Source organism: Aquila chrysaetos, chromosome 22, assembly GCF_900496995.4.
Source record: "Aquila chrysaetos chrysaetos chromosome 22, bAquChr1.4, whole genome shotgun sequence".
NCBI lineage: Eukaryota > Metazoa > Chordata > Aves > Accipitriformes > Accipitridae > Aquila > Aquila chrysaetos.
In genome coordinates this window covers 778,916-799,129 of record NC_044025.1, presented here as the reverse complement: position 1 = coordinate 799,129, position 20,214 = coordinate 778,916, and the positions used below count along the sequence as shown (strand labels likewise).

Sequence of the window (20,214 nt, the reverse complement as noted above, 5' to 3'; positions counted from 1 at the left end):
TTGGTGATAGGCTCTGCCTTGCTTGGGTGCATTTGCCCAAGCCGGCCGTCCCTGCGTGGCTGTGCTGTACCGGCACAGTGTGCCAGCAGGTTGGGAAGCCCGCAGCAGCCATGTGGTTACATGGGGAAACCCACCACCAGTGGGGAAAAAAATACGCCTTTGCGGGAGCCCTGGCGTAGGGAGCCCACCTGGGGAGGTGGCATCACCTCTTGCGTGCTCAGCCGGGCATCTGCAGGATGGCGGCATGGGCTCACTGCACCATCCCTGGAGGATGTGCCTGGCAGTGAACATCTCTGGCCCTTGCTGGCCACGCTGTGTGTGCATCCAGAGCTGCTCCTGGGAGGCACCACCAGAGCAGAGTGGCTGCCTGCGAGGAGGAGACGGGTGAAAGCCACTCTGTGTGCCATGATGATTCGCCATCTGCTTCCAGGGCTAACTCCAGATGCTGGATTTAATCTTCCATAGCCTTTTTAATTCAGGAGTTGGCTTCTTAACGTCCCTCACTGCCACCTCGGCAGCAGAGATGAGCAGAGCGGCTGCCACAACTGGCCCTTCAAAGGATGTTCTGGAGCACGGGAGATGAACTATCTCCATGTGAGTTGCCCATCTGGCGACCTGTCATACCTCTGGCTTGTTAACCTGCAAACGCCCAGGGTGAGGCTTAGCATTTACAACACTGCCCAAACCTCCCCCAGGCCTAGGCGTCCTCTCTTGATGTCTGGAGAAAATGTAGTGGGTGATGGTAACTTCCATGGTGCATGCAGGAGTCGATCTTCTGGCTGGACCAGTTCTTGGGGGGGATGAATGCGAAGAGCAGAGCTTGGGGGTGTTGGGTTGACAGAGGTGATGGCTTGCAAACAACACAGGTGAAGGACATCCTTGTCTTTGCCTCAGGGTGTCCGTGCCTGGTTATCAGGCATCATGTTGTCCCTGAATGGGTGTCCTGCAGGGATATTCAGCCTTGGGAGATTGCGGCTTGATTTCTCTCTTGGTTCACCTTGTTTCCCCACATGGCTTTGGCAGAAGCAGCAGCCCAGAGGTGATGGTGCCATGGGTCTCTGCCCTGCCAGCAGTCCCCGTGGCCGGCTCTCGCCTGGCTGAGTCCCTGGCAGCTCAAGACTTGATGGTGCCTCCTTATGTGGTCGGAGGGGTCCAGTAGCTCTTTGGTCTGGTGCTTGCTGCCTGACTTCTGGTCGGTGAGGCTGTGATGAGACATCACCGGCAGCTTTCAGTTGACCTGTGTCACCCGGTGGAGGGAGCAGCAGGTTTGACTGTGCTGTGGAAATCCAGTACCTGGGAGCTGAGTCAGGTGTTGTGGTGCTGGGCTTGGAGCTGCTTTGAACCTTGTTCTGGTGGTACTTGTTCTCCTGAGCCTTTGACCTGGGTTGCAGCTGGACCCTCTGACCCATGATGGTGCTACAGGATGGTGGTCCTGTTCTACCTGCTGACTTTTCTCATCTGAGGGTATGAGGCACCAGGATGCCTCAAGGGTATCTTGGCACTCCCCATGCATCGCTCCCACCACCATGGCCCCGCAATCCTGGCCATCCTGAGGTCCTGTCCATGGCTGTTGGCCAGGATGGTTGAGAAGCACGGAGCCCACCTCTGGCCCCTCTCTGGAGCTGCGAGGGGTACCTCAAGCTGGGAAGTTACCTCCAGCTGCAGCATCCCTTGACCTACACCCTTCCTGGGATGCCTTGGAGAGGGGCAAGTGCTGGTGGTGGGTGCCCCCCTTAGGCGTGCTGGTGGCGGGGCTGAGTCTGTCCATCCGTCTGTCCATTTGTCCATCCATCACCAGGGCTTTACTAGGGAGGTGGGGGCCGTGCTGGGCGGGCAGCCGCATGGCAAGGGGGAGGAAGCAGGGACAAAAACCTGGCGGAGGGGACAATTACCGCCTTTCTCGAGACTGAAAAGACGCCGGGGTCCCTTCCGTCCTCGTCCTCCGTCTGCTCCAGGCGGACAAAGCCGCCGCCCCTGGTGCCCACCCAGCGCCCAGGGATTAGAAAAAAGCCGAATTTTTATTTTCTCCCTTTGTCTCCAGAGCCCGGGAGCAGCTCGGCTTCGGCTTTGCTGCTTTCTTCTCCCTTTACGGCCCTGTCTGTGCACGGCTGACCAACCGGCAGCTTTTCCGGGAGGAGGTTGATTTATTTAAAATTAAAGGAAAGCAGAAGTTCTTTCTTGAAGATGAGACTTTTTACGTCGGCAGGAGCTGATGGCTTTCCAGCGATGCAGTGAAATAACACAGGGGAGCGGGCTGGAAATCGCAGCTTGTCATTTTTTTTACGAGAAGCGAAGCTCCTCTCCTGCTCCCCTCTGACAGTAAATGGTGCCCGCAATCAGGGACACTCTTAGCCCATCAGCTGGCGAGGGTTCCTCCGGGTGCTGGACCAGCAGAGATCCTTTTACAACCTTTATTTTTTTTGGAGCTGTTAGGACTGTTGCAGCGTGATCCCTGAGGTTGGCCTGCGTGCCGGGAGGGAGGTGCTCTGCAGGGAGCCGCGGGGCAGAGTGAAGAGGGGATGTGGGGTGGTGCTGGGCTGAGCTCCGGGGGGAAGCCCTGGGGAGAGGAGAACTCATTTTCTCCTCCCCTGGACCATGGGAAAGCGCTGCTGCCTCACCCCAGCCAAGTGTCCCAGGCTGGCGGGGTTTTTTGGGGTGACCCATGGAAACGGGTCTTGGTGGGAGCAGGAAGGGCAAAGCAGGTGACATCCGAGTGATAGCCTCACCTGGGTGCTGTAGCTCACCGGTCGCTTGAGTCCCTGGGGCACCCGGCTTTCAGCCCCTGTGGGCTCAGCCTGTACCTGGCAGGGAGATTGTGGGGGGGGGGGAGCCCACAGGGTCCTGCAAAGGGCTGGGAAGCCCCTGGGTGTGGGTTGGGGCCTCCCGACCTTGGTGGTGTCCCCTTGAACCCTGGCATCCCTCCAGGCTGCTAAGCTGCCTGGTGCAAAAACCCGGGCGAGGGAGCCCATCACGTGCCCCTTAATGCCGTGGCTGGGACTAAGCACCTTCTGACAGGGACCCAGATGACGCTGCCCGGTGCTTTCCCCAGGGGATGGGGGCCAGAAAAGGGGCAGAAATGGGACGGGGGGGGGGGGGCCTTGTGGTCTTTACTTGGATCAATCATAAAGAAGGGATTAAGATCATTAATTCCTCCCCCCGCTGCAATTAGCAACCCAGCGGGCAGAGGCTGGCGAGGAGCAGCTGAGATGTCTGCTGCGCTGGGTGGTCCCCCAGTGCCGGGTTGGGGGGGGGGACACCCCCTTCGTGCGAATTAGCCAGGCACCCCACAGCGAGGAGGTCCTGGGGTCCCTGGAGGGGAGACGGTGTGGGGACGGACCCATCCCAGCTGGCACGGCAGCGGTGCCCGGTGCCTGCCGCTGCGCAGGAGCACGGGCCCCGGGGGGCTGGAGGGCAGCGCCGAGCGGTTGCAGATGGCAGGAGCCGGCGGAGGCAGAGTGGCGGCTGGGACAATGGCGGGATTGTGCGATGGCGTCGCTCGGCACGGCTCGGCGCAACTCGGCACGGCTCGGCGCAGCACCCCGCGCCAGCAGCTGGGCACCGCTGGGGCTGAGAGGGGACACGGTGGCGTACCCCTTGTCCCCACGGGTGACAGGGGAGCCGCGTTGGGTGGGCCGGGCTGGCATCATCCTGCATTGCCACCCACCGCAGCGGTGGGTGTTTGGGGTGGGGGGGGGGGGGCGTGCTCCAGGCTCTGCAGCCATCAGCCCCCGTCAGAGGAGGCTGTGACTGGCGGGGGCTCGGTGCTGCTGGCACCCAGCTGACGGGGCAGGGTGGGACCAGTGGGCAGCTGCCTGCTAGAGCCAGCTGGGGAAGGCTGGCCAGTACGGCTGGCTGCGGAGGAAGATGTGAACCAATGAAGACGGCAACCACGGCACGCCTCCAGCCGGCGTCCTCCCCGCTTTGGCACGCGGACCCCGCTGTCCTGTGCCGTGGCGCTGCGGGGCGGACCCCTCGATGCGGCGGCGAGCCGCACGTGGGCACAGCCCGGGTTCTTTGCCGGAGTGATGTGAGGCGTGCTGCCGGTCGTGGCTGGAGACCCCCCCCGGTTAATGCCGCAGCAGCATCGCGGCTCGGCGGTTACGACGCCGCAAGGCGAGCGGGCAGGCTGGTAAATCCCGGGCTGATCCGGCCCGGTGCTTGGCTCCCTGCTCGGCTGCTGAGCGGGGCTGCCGCGCCGTGGGGCGGAAGAGGCGCAGGGCCGCAGGAAAGGCAGCCGCGGGCGGGCGCAAGATAACGCCGCCGGGCGGCTTTATCTCACATCCTCCCGTCCGGTGCTTTTCCTGCTGCGCTCCCCGCTCCGGCCCCAGCACCCGTTGCTTTTGGTGTTAAGGTGTGACCCCTCCCAATGCCTCCAGGGATGGGTCCCCCACCTCCCTGGCAGCCGGGGACGGGTGCCCCAGCTGCCTGGCAGCGGCTCACCTACCCTCCCAGCATCCCGGCGCCCATTTCGGGTCCACCCCAGCCTCGCCGCCGCCCAGCATCCCCTTGCCCGCCATGGTGCGCGATGCTCGGGGAAGGGCAGTCTGTCCTGCCGCCGCAGCCCTCCCTCCCCACGTGGCCTGGCGAGCTCCAGGCTGGAACCCAAGCCCTGCATCGATCCGCGCTGCATCTTAAATCCCGCAGCAGCTGAAGCAAGCGGTTTTTAGCGTGTGGGCGGGGGGGGGGGGGGGTTCTCCGCAGGCGAGCCGGCTCTGGCACCAGGGTGAGACGGGCTGTCTTCCTCTGCCAGTGCCGTGGTGGTTGGGGCGGGGACCTCGCCCCCCGTCAGCGTTTTAATGGCGACGCTCGCAGCTCGGCTGCCGAGCCGTGCCCGTGGGGAAGGGTCCTGGGCCGTAGCGGGGCTCTTGGGGTTGCGTCGCGGCCAGGCTGTGACAAAGGGGACATGAAGGGTGACGGATGAGCGAAGGTGCGGGGGGGTGCAGGGATGCCCCTCGCTCTGCTGCATCACCCCGGGCAGGAGCAAGGGTCCCAGCAGAGCTCTCTGCACGTGGCCGCGTCCCTGCCCGGACTCCGGAGAGGAGCCTGCCAGGATAGCCAGGATGGAGGGACGGGGTAGGCGAGGGGCCTCCTCCCAGCGCTGCCCTCCCCCAACTGCTGCCGGGGTGGGGACGTGGGTTCCTGCTCCGCTAAGCCCTGCAGCTTTTCTCCTCTAAAGCCTGATTACTCCGGCGGTGCCTGTGCGTGCGTGCGTGCGTGCTCGGGAGGGGAGGAGGAGGAATTTCACAACAAGTGTTTGCAGCCACGCTGGGCCCAGCTGCCCCAGAGCCGCCCCAGGGACAGCGGCATCACCCTCGCTCCAGGGAACAGCACCGAGTCGGGGCTCCGGCCGTCGCCGCCGAGCCCCTGCCTGCGCTGGAGCAGCCGGGTGCCTGCAGTGGGCGTGCGGGCAGGGCATGGCGGGGCATGGCAGGAGGTCAGCAGTGGGGCTCAGAGGTGGACGCTGTGGCTCCTCACGGGGCTTGGAGGTGGACGCTGCGGCTTCCTATGGGGCTTGAGAGGTGGACGCTGTGGCTGCCCGTGGGGTTTGGAGGTGGATGCCGTGGCTCCCCGTGGGGTTTGGAGGTGGATGCCGTGGCTGCCTGTGGGGTTTGGAGGTGGATGCCGTGGCTGCCCGTGGGGTTTGGAGGTGGATGCCGTGGCTGCCCGTGGGGTTTGGAGGTGGATGCCGTGGCTGCCCGTGAGGTTTGGAGGTGGATGCCGTGGCTGCCCGTGGGGTTTGGAGGTGGATGCCGTGGCTGCCCGTGGGGTTTGGAGGTGGATGCCGTGGCTGCCCGTGGGGTTTGGAGGTGGATGCCGTGGCTACCCGTGGGGTTTGGAGGTGGATGCCGTGGCTGCCCGTGGGGTTTGGAGGTGGATGCCGTGGCTGCCCGTGAGGTTTGGAGGTGGATGCCGTGGCTCCCCGTGGGGTTTGGAGGTGGATGCCGTGGCTGCCCGTGGGGTTTGGAGGTGGATGCCGTGGCTGCCCGTGAGGTTTGGAGGTGGATGCCGTGGCTGCCCGTGAGGTTTGGAGGTGGATGCCGTGGCTCCCCGTGGGGTTTGGAAGTGGATGCCGTGGCTCCCCACGGGGTTTGGAGATGGATGCCGTGGCTGCCCGTGGGGTTTGGAGGTAAACACTGCAGGGGCTCGGAGGTGGACACTGCAGCTCTTGGTGGGCTTTGGTGGTGGACAGCACGGCTCCCCGCGGGGCTTGGAGGTGGATGCTGTAGCTCTCCAGCACTGGTGTGTGATGCTGGCCTGGGGACGAGGGTCCGGGAGGAGAAGGAGCGCAGGGGGAGCAGCCTAGCCTGAGCTGGGCGAGCAGCGGCATCTGGAAGGGCACAGGAGCCGGGGCGCAGCCCTGCACCCTGCTGCCTCCATGGCACCCAGCCGGGGAAACCCGGGGCGCTGCAGGGTGGGGACTGGGTGCCCCTCACACGAGCTCTGGCTGCTGGCTCGGGGGCGTCCCCTGGGTGCCCGCGGTCCCATCCGGCGCGGGGGCTGCACGCCGCTGGAGCGGAGCAGGAGATGAGCCCCGTGACTTCCCTGGGCCTGCAGTCGCTGGGGGAGGAAAGCCGGGCACAGAGAGCCTTTAAGCATCGGAGTGCCATTGCTACCAGGCCAGGACTTCCCTGTGACCCCCCATTTCTGTCTGGATGGCGACCCTTTTAAAGAGCAGCGGAACGGATCTCCACCGAGGTCCGTTCCCTGGAGTTTCTTTGTTTGTGGCGCGGAGACTTTCATGGCAGGGGGAGGAAGAGCTGCTTTGAAAAGCCCGTTGGCTCTTGCCAGCGCTAACTCTCTTTTCTTTTCTACTTCCAGAGCCGCATGTTGTGTACCAGAGCCGCAGAGTATGTCTTTGCACTGAGACTGGACTGAAGTCCTCTGCAGCCGGCGCTGGAGGAGACACCCCGTTGATGAGCGTTCCCATCTGAGCTTTCCCCGGTGGCTGGCGGGCTGGTGCTACCAGAAGGGCTTTGGGGGTCTTTCGCTTTGGCGTTGGGGGTGGGTTTTGGGGTTTTTTTGTTTTGTTTTTTTTTTTTTTTTTTATTTTGGGTTTGGTTTTGTTGTTGTGCTCTGGGCACCATGTCAAATTCGGGCTCCCATCAAGACACTGGGAACAAGCCAGAGACGGAAAAAAATAACCAAGATGACTCTCAACCCCCCATCAGCTCCGAGAGGAGGAACAAAAGTGGAATAATAAGTGAACCTTTGAACAAAAGTCTTAAGAAGTCCCGTCCACTCTCCCACTATTCCACCTTTGGTAGCAGCAGCTCGGTAAGCGAACATTCAGAGAAAGGCAACCCCTTAGCTAATGGCAACGAAGCGACTGTGGATAAAAGTCATTCTACCTCAAAGCACAAAAACATCTCTAGTATGCTGAGCAAATTAGACCGGGTGTCGGAGATCTCCTCAGAAGGACAGACCGCCCTACAACAGTTTGCTCAGTCGACAGAAATGCTCAAAAGAGTGGTACAGGAGCATCTTCCTCTAGCAAGCGACCACGGGACTGGTATCTCTGACATGGAGGCAGTCTCAGCTGCAGAGACAATGAACGGCCCCTCTGATTTTCCTTACCTGGGGGCTTTTCCCATCAACCCAGGCCTTTTCATTATGACCCCTGCCGGCGTGTTTCTGGCAGAGAGCGCGCTCCATATGGCTGGCTTGGCAGAGTATCCCATGCAGAATGAGTTGGCATCTGCCATCAATTCGGGGAAAAAGAAACGGAAAAGATGCGGCATGTGCCCGCCCTGCCGAAGACGGATAAACTGCGAGCAGTGCAGCAGTTGTAGGAATCGCAAAACTGGCCACCAGATTTGCAAATTCCGAAAATGTGAAGAACTCAAAAAGAAGCCTTCTGCAGCACTGGAGGTAACCGGCCCCTCTCAGGCACCCTAACCCCTCCTCGGGCTGCGCTCCTGGGTTCGGATCTTGCCCTAGATAATAAAACACCTGGTACTTCTTACTTTTTTATTTTTCCCTTTTCCATTAACAGTTCTCACTGTGAGATGTGTGCTCTGCCCAGTGCCCCCAGTCCCCGCCCTCCCTTATGTACTGGGGTTGATTGGCTTGGGGAGGAGGGCTGGGGTCTCTCCCTGGGGTCCCCGGGTGCGCTGGGTTTCGCTCTCCCTTTTGCAGGCATGGGCAGCAGTGGGTCTCTGCTTGAGTTTCAGTACCAGCATCCCTTGTCCTGGGTGGGCTGCAGCTCCCCGAGCCAGGGAGCGGCTTCTAACCGGGCAATTGGGTCAGAGGATGGGGAGACAGGAGGCGGCTTTTTGGGGCAGAGCTTGGGGGTAATGGGTGATGGTGAAACCCATGGCTGTGGTGCAGCTGGAGCCCAGCCCCTTACCTCACTCTTTGCTCTGAGCAGGAGCAAGGCGGTCCTTGGTTTTGGGTGGTAAACAGCTGCAGCGTGCGCTGGGCGGCATCTCTTCTGCTGTGGCCGTGCTGGGTCTCTCTGGCCCAGCATCTGTCTGCGGCGGTCAGGATGAGACCGTAAGGCACCAGCCAAATTTCCCGGTGACAGCTGAGCTGCAGTTCCCACAGGCGGTGCGCCTGCTTCGGCACCCGACTGAGCCGGGAGCACCCCTGCTCCTGCCACACCGGCCGAGCGCTGGGATGCCTGGATCCCCCTGGTGTGAGGTTTTCAGGTGGCACTCAGGGTGTCGCTGCCCACCCCGGTCCACCCATGGATGTTGCCCTTGGCCTTGGAGAAGAGCCGCTGCAAGCTGCCGTTGGGTTGGGGTGCTACCTTGCCAAATCCACCGGGGCGGTGCGATATTCGCCTGGGGAGCGCAGGAAAAGTCCGGTGACTCGGGTCATCGTGTGGGTCTGAAATTCGGACGGGGCTGTGGGCAGCTGCTGGTGGCATGGTGTGGCGTGGCGTGGCGTGGCGTGGCGTGGCATGGGTGAGGACTGGGTGCTGGCAGCGCTGGGATGCGGTGCAGGTGTGGTGCGTGGGCACGGCGCTCTGGCAGAGCCTGCCTCTTGCTGCACACCCGTGGGTGCTCTGGACCAAGACCTGTATGCTGGGTCTCCCATATGTTGTGCTTAAGCTGGGTTTGATTTTTCTGGGAGCTGATCCCACCATCAGCTGTGACAGCGTGCTTCCTGCCGGAGAGTGCATCCCCAGAGCTAGCAAAGGCTAAAAAGTCACCCGGACATCAGCTGGATCGTGCATCCTGGCATGAGGGCGTTGCCCATCCTCTGGTCATCCCAAAGAGATGACCCGCTGTTTTCTTAGCCATGTTCTACATTTTTCAATTAGCATCAGCTCTGAATGAATAGTGAAGGGGAAAAAAAAAAATCTATTTGGGCGGTGGGGATGAGGAGAGGGGGACTGTGTCTTTCAAAAACCGCTGTATTGCTAAATTATATTCTTGTTCTAATTTGCTGAGTCAGTGATCTGGAAAAAGGGAGAAAGGGAAAAAAAAAAAGTTCATCTCTTCCAAAGAGTCCTAAAGCGGGTCAATAGACTTGGAGCTCACAGCAGCCGGAGGAGTCACTCCCTTCTCCCGGCGCTGTGCCGGGTCCGAGGATGATAAATAGCACCAGGAGCCCATGAAACGGTCACCCCCCCTTGATTGGTTTCCCCATCCTGCGGCTGGCTGAGAAATTGGAGCCACTGAAATAGGGCTCTTCATGTGATAGAGTTGGGCCCCACCGAAGATGGGTCCCCATCCCTCCTGGGCACGACCAGAGGTGTGTTGAGGCTAAAAGGAGATGTTGTGCTGGTGGGGATGGATGCCTGGGCAGATGTGGGTCACTCCAGGGCATCACCATCCCTTTTTCAGAGATCCTCTCCTCTCTCAGGATATCCACTTGTGCCATGTGTTGACCTTGGTAGGGTTGAATGAGATTGTGGCCATATGTGGCTGGGACAGGGATGCTGGGACCCCAGCTGATGTCCCAGGGTCACCTGGGTCAATGACTGGGTTGTTAAACCTCGTCCTATGTCAACCAGCATCGGTAATGCATTGTGTTGGGCCAACTGTAGGGCAACCACTGGCACCTGCCTTGTGGTGGAGACCCGCCTGGAGGTGGCGGTGGCCAGGATGCAGATCTGCTGCCAGCTCGGCAGCACCATGGACCACTGGTCCTGATGGGGTGCCATCACACCGTAGTGCTTGATACCAGGACAGGAGGGGCCATTCAGTGGCCCTTTATATGGGGCTGAAAAATTCATAGGGCTTTGTGAAGCATTGTCCCCCTCTGCAGGGAGCTGTGCCATTGCCTGGGAGAAGAGCAGCCGGCAGTGACTCTGGTCTGCCAGCCCGGTGAGCCCAGAGCAGCGTCCTTGGAGAGCCTGGACAGGGGCCGCAGCTGTGATTAAATGTTGATCTAAAATCAAGCAGTAAAAAAAAATAGAATTAAACATTTATGGTGGCATAAAAAAATGGGCTAAATCCCTCTGCTGCCATTAAGGTCTATCTGCACATCTACAGAGCCCAAATAACCGGTCGCTGCTGGTGTCCCAGTGCAATGGTGGCTGGCTGAGGCTCTAAGACCAACAAGGCAGGTCGGATACTTGGAGCAGGCAGCAGCATGTCCCTGCACCTACCAGGCTCCTCTGGGCTCTGCCAGCCCCAGCAACCCTGGGTAATGCCATGGGGGCTGGTGGTCAGCCCTGGACAGGTCACCCTGGGCTTGTCTCCAGAGCTGTAGGTCACATGAAGGCCATGAATAGTTGGGATTTGACTCAGTAGAGCTGTCCTCCATCTGGAGAAGCACCTTGGTGCCCCAGCTAGCGCTGGTGTGAGGGTCACTCCCACGCTCAGGTGAATTTCAGAGAGAAACTTTTCACCAAGGCCTGTTGTGACAGGACAAGGGGCAACAGTTTTATACTGGAAGAGGGGTAGGGTTAGGTTGGACGTAAGGAAGAAATGTTTTATGATGAGGGTGGTGAGACACTGAACAGATCACTCAGAGGAGTTGTGGATGCCCCATCATTGGAAGGGTTCAAGGTCAGGTTGGATGGGGCTTTGAGGAACCTGATCTAGTGAAAGATGTCCCTGCACATGGCAGTGGGGTTGGACTGGGTCGTCTGTGAAGGTCCCTTCCAACCCAAACAATTCTGTGATTCTATGATTGTGGGGACGAGGGGACATCTATCCTGGGCATCCACATTAGATCTGGTTGCCCATCTTCCTTTAATAATGAAGGGGCAGAGGTGTTTAAGGTGACTTGTATCAGACATCTCCTTCCAGACTCATTAGGAGCCCTCCTCCCCCCTCGTTCCTCTCTCCTGGGATGATATATCTGAGTAGGTGGCCCTTGCTAGTGAGTCCGCCATGCTCTGCCTCACCAGTTCTGCACCCGGCGCCTTGGGCGGGATCAAGCATGGGCGGCATGCCATGCCACAGCCCTGTGCATCGTTGGCCAGAGGCACTTGTGTCTTCCTCAGATGCCTGATGACTTATTGCAGAGACTTTTGGGGAAGTGGTGATGCCTGCAGCTCTCTGCTTGTTGACTGCCCCAGCTCAGTGTGCCCCGAAGGACCAGACATGGTCTGGGAGCAGGAGAAGGTGCGATCTGTCAGCAGCCTAGCTGGGCACCACCATCTCTTGCCCATTCTCATCCTTTGCCCCCCCTCCCCTTGCCCAAGCCCCACGTTTGGGTCATGGTGCCTGTGGAAGGGAGCATGTTGGGGTCCCTCCCACAGGGGTGGGGGGGAGACGCTGCCCTGCTTACTCATTGAGGTGGGTGCCTTGATCCAAGAGAAGGACTCGATGAGAGCCAGCTGGCTCTTGTGTGGGGTTAGGGACCTGAATGTGGCATGGTTTTTGACTCTTGGGGCAACACATGAGCTGCCCTAGCCCTGCACATGGGCTCAATGCCGGGAGCTGGTGCTGGGGCTGGCTGTCCCCACCACTGCCCCTGGCAGCCCAGCCTGCTGCCCCACACCCGTCGCCACAGCCTGCGGCTTGTTTCCCGTTGGCGTGCCTTGCTTGTTTGGAGAAGGGCCCTCTAAGGCACGTCCTTTTGGTGATCGTGTGGCCCTGTCTGCTGGCTAGCATGGCTTAGACTTGCCTGGGGGCTGTTGGTATTGAGAGACGTTGCAGTCCTTGCATACTTCACCCATGGTCTCATGAATGTTGCGCAGGCTTCCCACCCCATCCAGCTGGGAAATGTCCCAGGTTCTTCTTCCAGAGGACTGCAAGAGCCATCGGGGCCATCGCCCCACACCACCTTTCCTGGAGGTGGCTTCAGAGAGGTCTCGTCTGTTGTTGGGCGCTTTGTTGCGTGTGGGATTGAGCCTGGTGGGACTCATCCCTCTTCCCCTGTGAGACGCCAAGTGGTCCCCAGCTGTGCCCGGGGCTGCTCTGTTGGGGACAAGGTTGTTCATCGTGGCCGGGCAGCAGCGGGGTGATGTCTCCTGTGTCCTGAGCAGCTCCAGGGTCTGGTGGTCCCTGCCTCAGTTTCCCCCCACATGCCCTCCTAAACCCATCCGTTAGCTGGGCTCCTGTCCGCCGGGTGTCCGTCCGTCCGTGGCAGGGCAGGTGGGGGCTGGCAGCAAGGGGGCCGCCGTGCCGGGCCGTGCCGGCTCACCGCAGCTCGGCCATTGTGCTTGCTGTCGGCCGGAGGGGAAGTCGGGGGCCGCGCCATTGTCCCGGCCGCGGCGCGGGGACGCGGGAACAATGGCCGAGCTGCTTTGCCGGGTGCCCTGCCAGGGAGGTGGGGGCCGGCGGTGGGGGGACCCCCGTCTCCCTCCGGCCGGCATCCCGGCGCTTGCCGGTGGGCTGGAAACCTTGGGATGCGCGGCTGTGTCCGGGGGATGCCGAGCCTGGGCTGGATCCGTCCCGAGGCCGGTGACCGGGATGCCGGGATGGGGATGGGGCGGAGGGGGGGGGGGGGGGTGCACAACCCTGGTGCCGCACGGCTGTGCCGGACCCGACCTAACGCCTTGTCCCTTCTTCTTCTGTCCCCCCTCCCTGTCTCTCTTCCTTTCCAGAAGGTGATGCTTCCTACAGGAGCCGCGTTCAGATGGTTCCAGTAGGAACGGGAATCCCAAAGCTCTGTCATCCAAGTGCAATGTCACTGCTTGCTTGTGTTGTCTCAGGCAAGGGATTTTTGGCTGAAATGAATGGATGCACCTGTGTCTCTTTAGAACCAAAAATATTTTCTCGCAAATCTCATTCCTGTTTTTATAATTTTTTTTTTGCGTTCGTTTTAACATCTTCGAGTCCTAGTCAGACATTTAACTGCTTTTCAAATAAAAATAATTAAAAGAAAAAAACAATGGATCTGTAAAGTACCAAGACTTAATAGACAGAGTATGGACAATCAGTTTCTTTCTGTGTTTTGGTGTTGATGTTGTTTATGTGTGAAAGATGCAGTACTTGTGTAGGGAATGTAAATTTACAGTAACCTTTTAAAATCTAGTTACTAATAAGCACTACTGTAATTTAGCACAGTTGTTTAATTGCACCCTCATTTATACTTTTTATTTGATTCTTTCCCATCATACAATAGAGTGGATAGTTTCTAGAATGCCTCAACTTCATGTTTATAAATGAGAATATGTTTAAAGCGATGTAGTCTCCCTTTTCCTAGCCATTCACCTATGTAAGTTTAACCCGCAAGAGGTTTGGTATAAAAGGTGGAAGAAAACATTTGCTACACAACTGGCGGTCTTCGAAAAAGGAAAAAAATAATATAAAAAAAAAAAGAAAAAAAAAGTCATTGTTAGTTTATTAATATAGAACAAGAAACACTGCATACAGAAAAACCTCCTAATTGCAACGGTTTACTCCTAGAAGTAATTTTTGTAAACTTACTGAAGTTAAAATCAAAATAAAAATAATATTGCAGGACCTGTGCTGAAGCAGTTACGAAAAGTGATATTTCTCTTCTGTTCAAATCCCCGTCTCTCCAGCTCTCTCTACATCATTAAATTGAAATGCTGTTTGTAATGTTTTAGCGATCCAGGCTGTTTTTGTGAATAAAATGAATGCATGTTTTGTGTCATGATTTACAGCTTTGTTATTTCTCTCCCACCCCTCTTTCCAGCCATCCGGCCCCCCCAATGCCGATGGTGGCCAGTCCCCCCCCTGCCTTCACCTGCCTGCGCGCCCCATCCCCGCCACTGCCGTCGGCTGCCAGGCACGGTCCTGCCGGCTGCCGGGGGGACCTCCCCGGTGACCATGCCGGAGCGGCGGGATGGTGTGATGAGCTGAGCTGGAGTCGCCCCGGCTGCTAAATCTGCGTGGTTAATCCCGGCAGTGGCTGGGCTAAGCCAGCCCCGGCTCCTCCCGGGGTTATTTCCCAGCTTGACCTGCCTGGAGTTTTACTGGCTAGCGCTACACCATTTGTTTTGGTAAAACACTACCGTTAATGTGCCATGGAGAGCTGCAGTGAGGCTTGTTTTGCTGGGACAAGTCCAAAATGAGCTCCCAAAGGTGAGTGAGCTCAGGAGGCTGAGCGTCTGGTGCAGCCGATGGATGCCTTTCCAGGCTGGCCTCGTGCCGGCACCGGGTCAGCAAGAGCCGTCCGGGACGGAGGGGACGCTGGATGGGCTCGGCCGCGGACAAGCTGGCAGGGTCGCTGCCAGCACTTGGGGTGCTGCGCTCGGCATCCAGTCAGGGAGAATCTCCTGGCCACGCAGGCAGGGTCGTCCCAGCCCGGGAGAAGAAGCAGACCTGCCCAGACCCGGCAGCGCCGGCTCTGCCTCACTGGGAGGAGGTAGCCGGAGCCTTTGTCCCTGGCTCCAGCCAGCATTTGGGCCAGCATCTGTTGACCAGATGTGCGCCCAGAGGAGGCGGGAGCGGGGGGCGATGGCGGTGCATGGGCTCCATCCGTGCCGGGCAGCTACCTGCCGGGACAGAGCAGAAAGCGCTCTGAGGATCCCCGGGGAAAACCGCCCTGAACATCTCCAGGAGCCTTCCACCCGGCCGCCCCAGCAGCTCCGGGGGGTTTGGAGCCCAGCCCCGGGGCACCCAGGTCACGCTGGTGGCTGAGCCGGCGGTGCCTGCAGGGATGACTGGAGCTCACGGTGATGGCGATGGAGCTGGGCCAGCGTGGCGAGGGACAAAGCTCAAGGCCTGCGGGGACAGATGGACCCTGCTTGCGCCCCAGGAGTGCTCTGGTGCGTGGCATGCCCAGCTTGCGCACCCACCGGGGTGGCACTGGCAAGGGGCTGCGGGGAGCTAGTTCTCCGTTCATGCTGCTTGGGCAACAGCCGAAATCACTTAGCAGGAATGTGGCGGGGGGGGGGGGGGGGGGGGGGGGGGGGGGGGGGGGGGAGGGTGTTAAGGGAAAAAGGAGTCTGGCTGGTTTTTTACGACTGTGGCTAACGGTTGGGGCTGTGCAAACGCACAGTCCTGGCACCTGGGGGGGAGCCAGCCCCTACCCCATGCTGGGAAAGCGTCCTGGGGAGCAGCATGCAGACCCCCTCCCTGGGGCTTTCCAGCCCCGACCCGCTGGGGGAGCTGAATGGGGGGGTGCTGCTTCATCCCACCGGCAGCCAGGGCTGGGGACTGCTGGGGCCGCCCCATGGGGCTGTTTCCCCCGGTCTGGCCATGTCACCCACAACAGGGTTGTGCTTGGTGCTGTGTGTGCAGCACGGCAGGGCTGCCGTTGGCACAGATTGGTGCTTGGTGAAGTGCCATCAGGGCAGCTGCAGACATGACAAACCCCGCTGTGCCACGCTGCTTCTCTGCTGCCTGCTCCCCCCAGGGACGGCATTGTCCCCAACTCTGCTTTTCCCCCAGGAAGCCATAAGGCACAGGGCACGTGTCCCCCATCACCCCCGTGGGCATCACACCGGCACGCCGCATCGTGGCAGCCCAAATGCTCCAAGGAGCCCCGCGGGAGGCGTGGGGCAGCACCCAGCCCCTGGGGACAGGGAGCATGGAAGAGGACGATGCAGCCACTCTGCACGGTGCTGCTGCCGGTACAGGCAGGTGGTTTGGGAGCGATGCCCTGCCAGAGCCCCTGCCTTCGCTGCCACACTGAGCCCAGTGCCGCCAGCACCGGCGTGCTCCTCTGGCCAGGGCATCGGCAGGGACTGGGCTTTTGCAGGGACTGTGGGCATTAGCAGGAGAGGTGGGCACTGGCGGCGGGGGGAGTGATAGCAGGCCCGTGGTGCTTGCAGGGAGGACGTGGGCATTAGCAGGGGCCAAGGAGAGCAGGGGCTTTCCCACAAAGGACGAGGGAAAACGGGTTTGGGAGAAAGGAAGGAGCCAGAGAGAGGGTGGGATTCAAACCCTGCCTGTGAGCGGGATGGTGGGGAGGTGGGAGGTGGGGTGCTGGGGCTGTGGAGTGGCCCCTCCTCCCCTCTTCTAGCTCACCCTACGCTGGGCTGCATCCGCGCCTCCCGGGCGCGCGTGTAGGTGGACGGCTTTGCGCTCACCAAAGAGCCTTGTCTAACGAGCTCCTGCCCAGGCAGGCAGGACCTCGGGCATCCCCTGAGGGGGAAGCCCATCCCTTCCACCACGCTCAGCCGCAGTTTCACCCTCGGGCACGTCCCCTGTGCCCGGCTGTCCCCACTGCCTGCCCAGCTGCCGGTGGGGAAGTGGCACCCGGGGCTGCTGTCCTCAAGGCGGCCATTGGCAGCCAGGTGGCACAGGGAGCATGGGATGACGATAATGAGCTCCGCACGGCACTGAGGGAGAACCTTGGGTGCTACCACAAGAGCTGGCCCGGGGTCGCTCTTAATTAACATCCTCATTAGAGTTAGCAGAAGGGGAAGGAAACCTGCGGCTGCCAGAGGGCACGGCCATGTCTGAGCCCCTCCTCAGTCGGCCTCGGTGGCTCCACGTGGGGAGACACCAGCGAGCGATGCCAGGAGAGGACAGACCCTGGCGTGGGGCTGGTGCAGCAGCACAGCGGCGATGCCAGCAGTTCTTTGCACGGTGGAGTTGGTCTGGCTTGAGAGGATTGTGTCCGCAGCCCTGAGTCTGGGGTGAGCTGCGGCAGAGCCAGCAGCAGGAGCTGCAAACCTCTGCACCGGTGCCAGAGCCACGTCCCGTCCTGCCGCAGGGGCACCTTGGGGGGGTGCGGGGCTCAGCTGCGGGGCGTCACCCATCCCTCTCCGGAGCGGGACCCACCGCTTCCCCCGCGTTGGGTTGCAGCCTGGCGCGGTGGGCCGGCGGCCACCTCGTCCCGCTGCAATTAGCAGCCTGACCCCGGGCTGACCCGCCCCCCCCCCCGGCGTGGGGATGGGGCAGGATGCAGGAAGCGCCGAACAAAATGTGCTTCAGCTGAGCCGGATGGCGGGCTCGCCGCGAGCGCCGCCGGCCAGGCGTGACCTCCCGGCCGGCAGCCTGCTCCCGCTGCCAGGGCCGGCCACGCTCCCCGCGGGGGCTTGGAGCTGCGGGAGGGGGCTGGTGGGACAACGAGGGGCCAGGGTCTTGGCAAGGGGGGCTGTGGGATCCTTGGTGGTGGGACAGGAAGGTCCATGAGCATTGGGTCCTGGTTGGTGCTAGGTGACCCAGCGGTTCACCCCAAGGGCGAGAGGGTGGTAGCGGGTTGGGGTGGTGGGATCCGCTCAGGCTTGGTTGGTAGGGACACTGCATAGTCCAGGGGGCTGTGGGGCCAAGGCAGGGTCCAGCCAGCCCCCACGCCAGGCGTTAGAGACATCTAGCATCTCCTGCGAGGCTGGGCCATCCGTGGATGCTCCCCAGCGAGTCCTGGTGCTGAGCTGACACTAGCTTGGCTGGGGGTTTGGCAGCCCCGCCACAGCTGGACACAACTGATGCAGGTCTGCCGGGGTTAACTGTCCCTCACCAGGCATGGGCAGCCGTGGGGGATGTTCACCACCCCAGGGCTGGCTTTGCTCAGGCTGTCTGACCATCTTCAAGGCTGGAGCCTGGGGCTGCTGGGCCAGCTCGGTTGGGAGCACCAATCTAAATAAAATTCCCTGAGTTCAGCTCCCTGCACCTGGCCGGGTGACCTTCCCTGTGTCACACACCTCCTGTGAGCTTTCCAGCCCAATTTTCAACCCTGGCTGAAGTTCTTCCGAGTAGTTGTGCAGTTTTCAAATTCAGGCTAAGGATTCCTCATCTCTTTGTATCTTCTCCACTGGGAAGGAGCACTGCATTGGCTTCTTTCCCCAGAAACTGCCCATGCCGAGGTGTGGAACTGGGGGGCAGGAGGGTCCCACCAGGACTCTGGGATGCTCTGCCCATCACTGTCTCTGTACCAGAGCAAGCCTGAAAAGGGCTTTTCTCAAGAAAGAGGAACCATGGGAGATCCTTTATCACCTGAAGGCTTGACGTCCACATCACGTCACCTCTGGGACTTCCAGACTTCCTGACCTACCACCACGCACTGAGATCTTCCTGTGCCTGAGCTGGGGGCGGGAGGATGTTTACCTGGCAGCATCCTTGGAAAGGATCCTGTAGGTAGGAGCTGACACCCATTCCCGCATCCCGCCAGCCCACCCTGGCATGAGCTGGGTCTCCAGCTGGCCAAGCGCCCTGGCTGGCCGCCCTGCTGCGGCTCTGCAGGAGACTGGGGACTTTGCTGCAGCCATCACTAGGTGGTTTCTGTAGCTGAGGCTGCACAGAAACTGCCCGAGGTCCTCCCACCCTGGGGACTGGTGTGCCACCGGACCTGGCACCCAGCCTGCAGCTCAGTGGTGCTGCCTCCACAGAGGAAGCCATCTTGGTCTAGGGTCTCAGCTCCTATCCCTGCAGCCCATAGAGTGAATGACTGCTTGGGGTGTGCTCGTTTTGCCTGCACAATGGAGAACACCTCTTGCATGCCCAGCTCCTTCAGCCCCAGCAGAGTACCCCAACCTCCAGCATCCCACGGCTGTGGGCAACAAGGGCGGTCTAGCCTGGTTGAGCTGTGGTGTCCCTCTTTTTAGTCAAGAACAATGCCTGATTATTCCTGAGGAGCATGTAGGTGCTCCCCTATTCCAGCCATGCCACGGCCGGTCTGCTCTTCCAGCCAGCAACTGCTGGCTGCAAAGCCCACGCCAAGTCGCGGCGGCTCTCACTTAATCAGGGACTCGCTGCTGTGCCAATGCCGGTTTCAGCACTGCGTCAAGATGTTTTAAGGCCAGAGCAGTCAGGATTTGTGAGAAATAGGTCGGCCTGTGACAGCAGAAGGAGGCTACTCAGTGCAAGATGCTGTGTTATCAGGCAGGGGAGGGAGTGGCTAGTGTGGGCATTAGCCTTCAGCCTTTGGGTGACGATGGGTGAACGACAGCAGCTGAGTGGGGGCTTAGCAGAGGCGACAGGTACCAGTGCAAGCTGGGGGGGCTTGCAGCCTGGAACCTGCCTCCCCCTTGGCCAGACACAGACACTGACAGCCCTGGTAAAGCATTGGTCTGGGGTGTTATGTCTCCTGCAACCAAAATGCTGCAAGTGGACGTAGTGCTTGTGAAGGTGTCCAGCTGGTACCATGGGTAGCGGGAACGCAAGACCGGGCTGCCCTGTCCTTGCCCTCCCAGATAGTCCTGCAGCCCCCCTTGCGCCTCTGATCCAGGGCTGGAGGATGGGATGCCCGTGGGGCAGGAAGGATGTCCTGCCCTCTCCTGCCTTGACTTTGGGACACTTGGGCTGGCTTCTCCTGCAGCTGGGCTGGCTGGACACTGTGTCCCAAACCTGTGCCATTGCACAGCCCGCTCTCCCTGAGCCCAAGCAAGCCTGGGGCAGGCCTACAGCGGGTGGAGGAGCTATTGGCCTGTGTATTTTGGGTAAACCCACGAGCCAACGAGTGCATAGAGCAGGTTATACTAAACCCAGGAAGGGTACAAGAACAGGGCAAGCATGGATGCGACCTCCCAAACCATTAAGTTCCTTTTTCTCGATGTGCCAGCTGGTGCCACCTACTTTCTGGTCTTGCCTGTTCTCCTGGGTGAAGAACGGTGGCCAGGGTGTTTCACAAGGCCATCTTCTGCCATGAGGGTTCCCCATGGACAAGAACAAGACAAAAGGACAATCTCCCCCTCTCTTACCTGCACATGCCATCACACAGCATCAATTTGCCCTGGCAGAGCCCTGGGTTTCTGCATCTCCTCACCTGCCCTTGGCATTGCAAGGACACCCTCTTGTCTTGGAGGACGTAGGTGCAGGCAGGTGGGTAATGCCAGTGCCTGCATGCCTTCTGGCTGTGCAGGCTGGGACTGCAGCAGTGCAAGTCAGCCAAACCCACCCCCTGGAGCCGAGGACTGGGGCCTTGATGAGTACATCCCGCTTGACCTTTACAGTCACTAATTTCTGCATTTTATCTCACTTGCTGGCCCTGTTCTTTTTAAAGCTCCATCTG

At 60.2% G+C, this 20,214-nt stretch overlaps 1 protein-coding gene across 4 annotated transcripts in view; it reads left to right on the top strand.

The window, feature by feature from the left end:
- Positions 1 to 13,968, top strand: part of CXXC5 (CXXC finger protein 5) — a 40,202-nt gene extending 26,234 nt beyond the window's left edge. For 2 of the 4 annotated variants that reach the window (XM_029998226.2, XM_029998228.2), the window contains exons 2-3: positions 6,820 to 7,869; positions 12,950 to 13,968. In XM_029998226.2, coding sequence (XP_029854086.1) covers positions 7,084 to 7,869; positions 12,950 to 12,994 — 831 coding nt within the window. In that variant the 5' untranslated portion in view covers positions 6,820 to 7,083 and the 3' untranslated portion in view covers positions 12,995 to 13,968. Of the gene's footprint in view, positions 1 to 5,104; positions 5,435 to 6,819; positions 7,870 to 12,949 lie in introns of those variants that run through there. The other 2 variants (XM_029998227.2, XM_029998229.2) reach the window with 2 other exon arrangements.
- Positions 13,969 to 20,214: the final 6,246 nt, after the last annotated feature.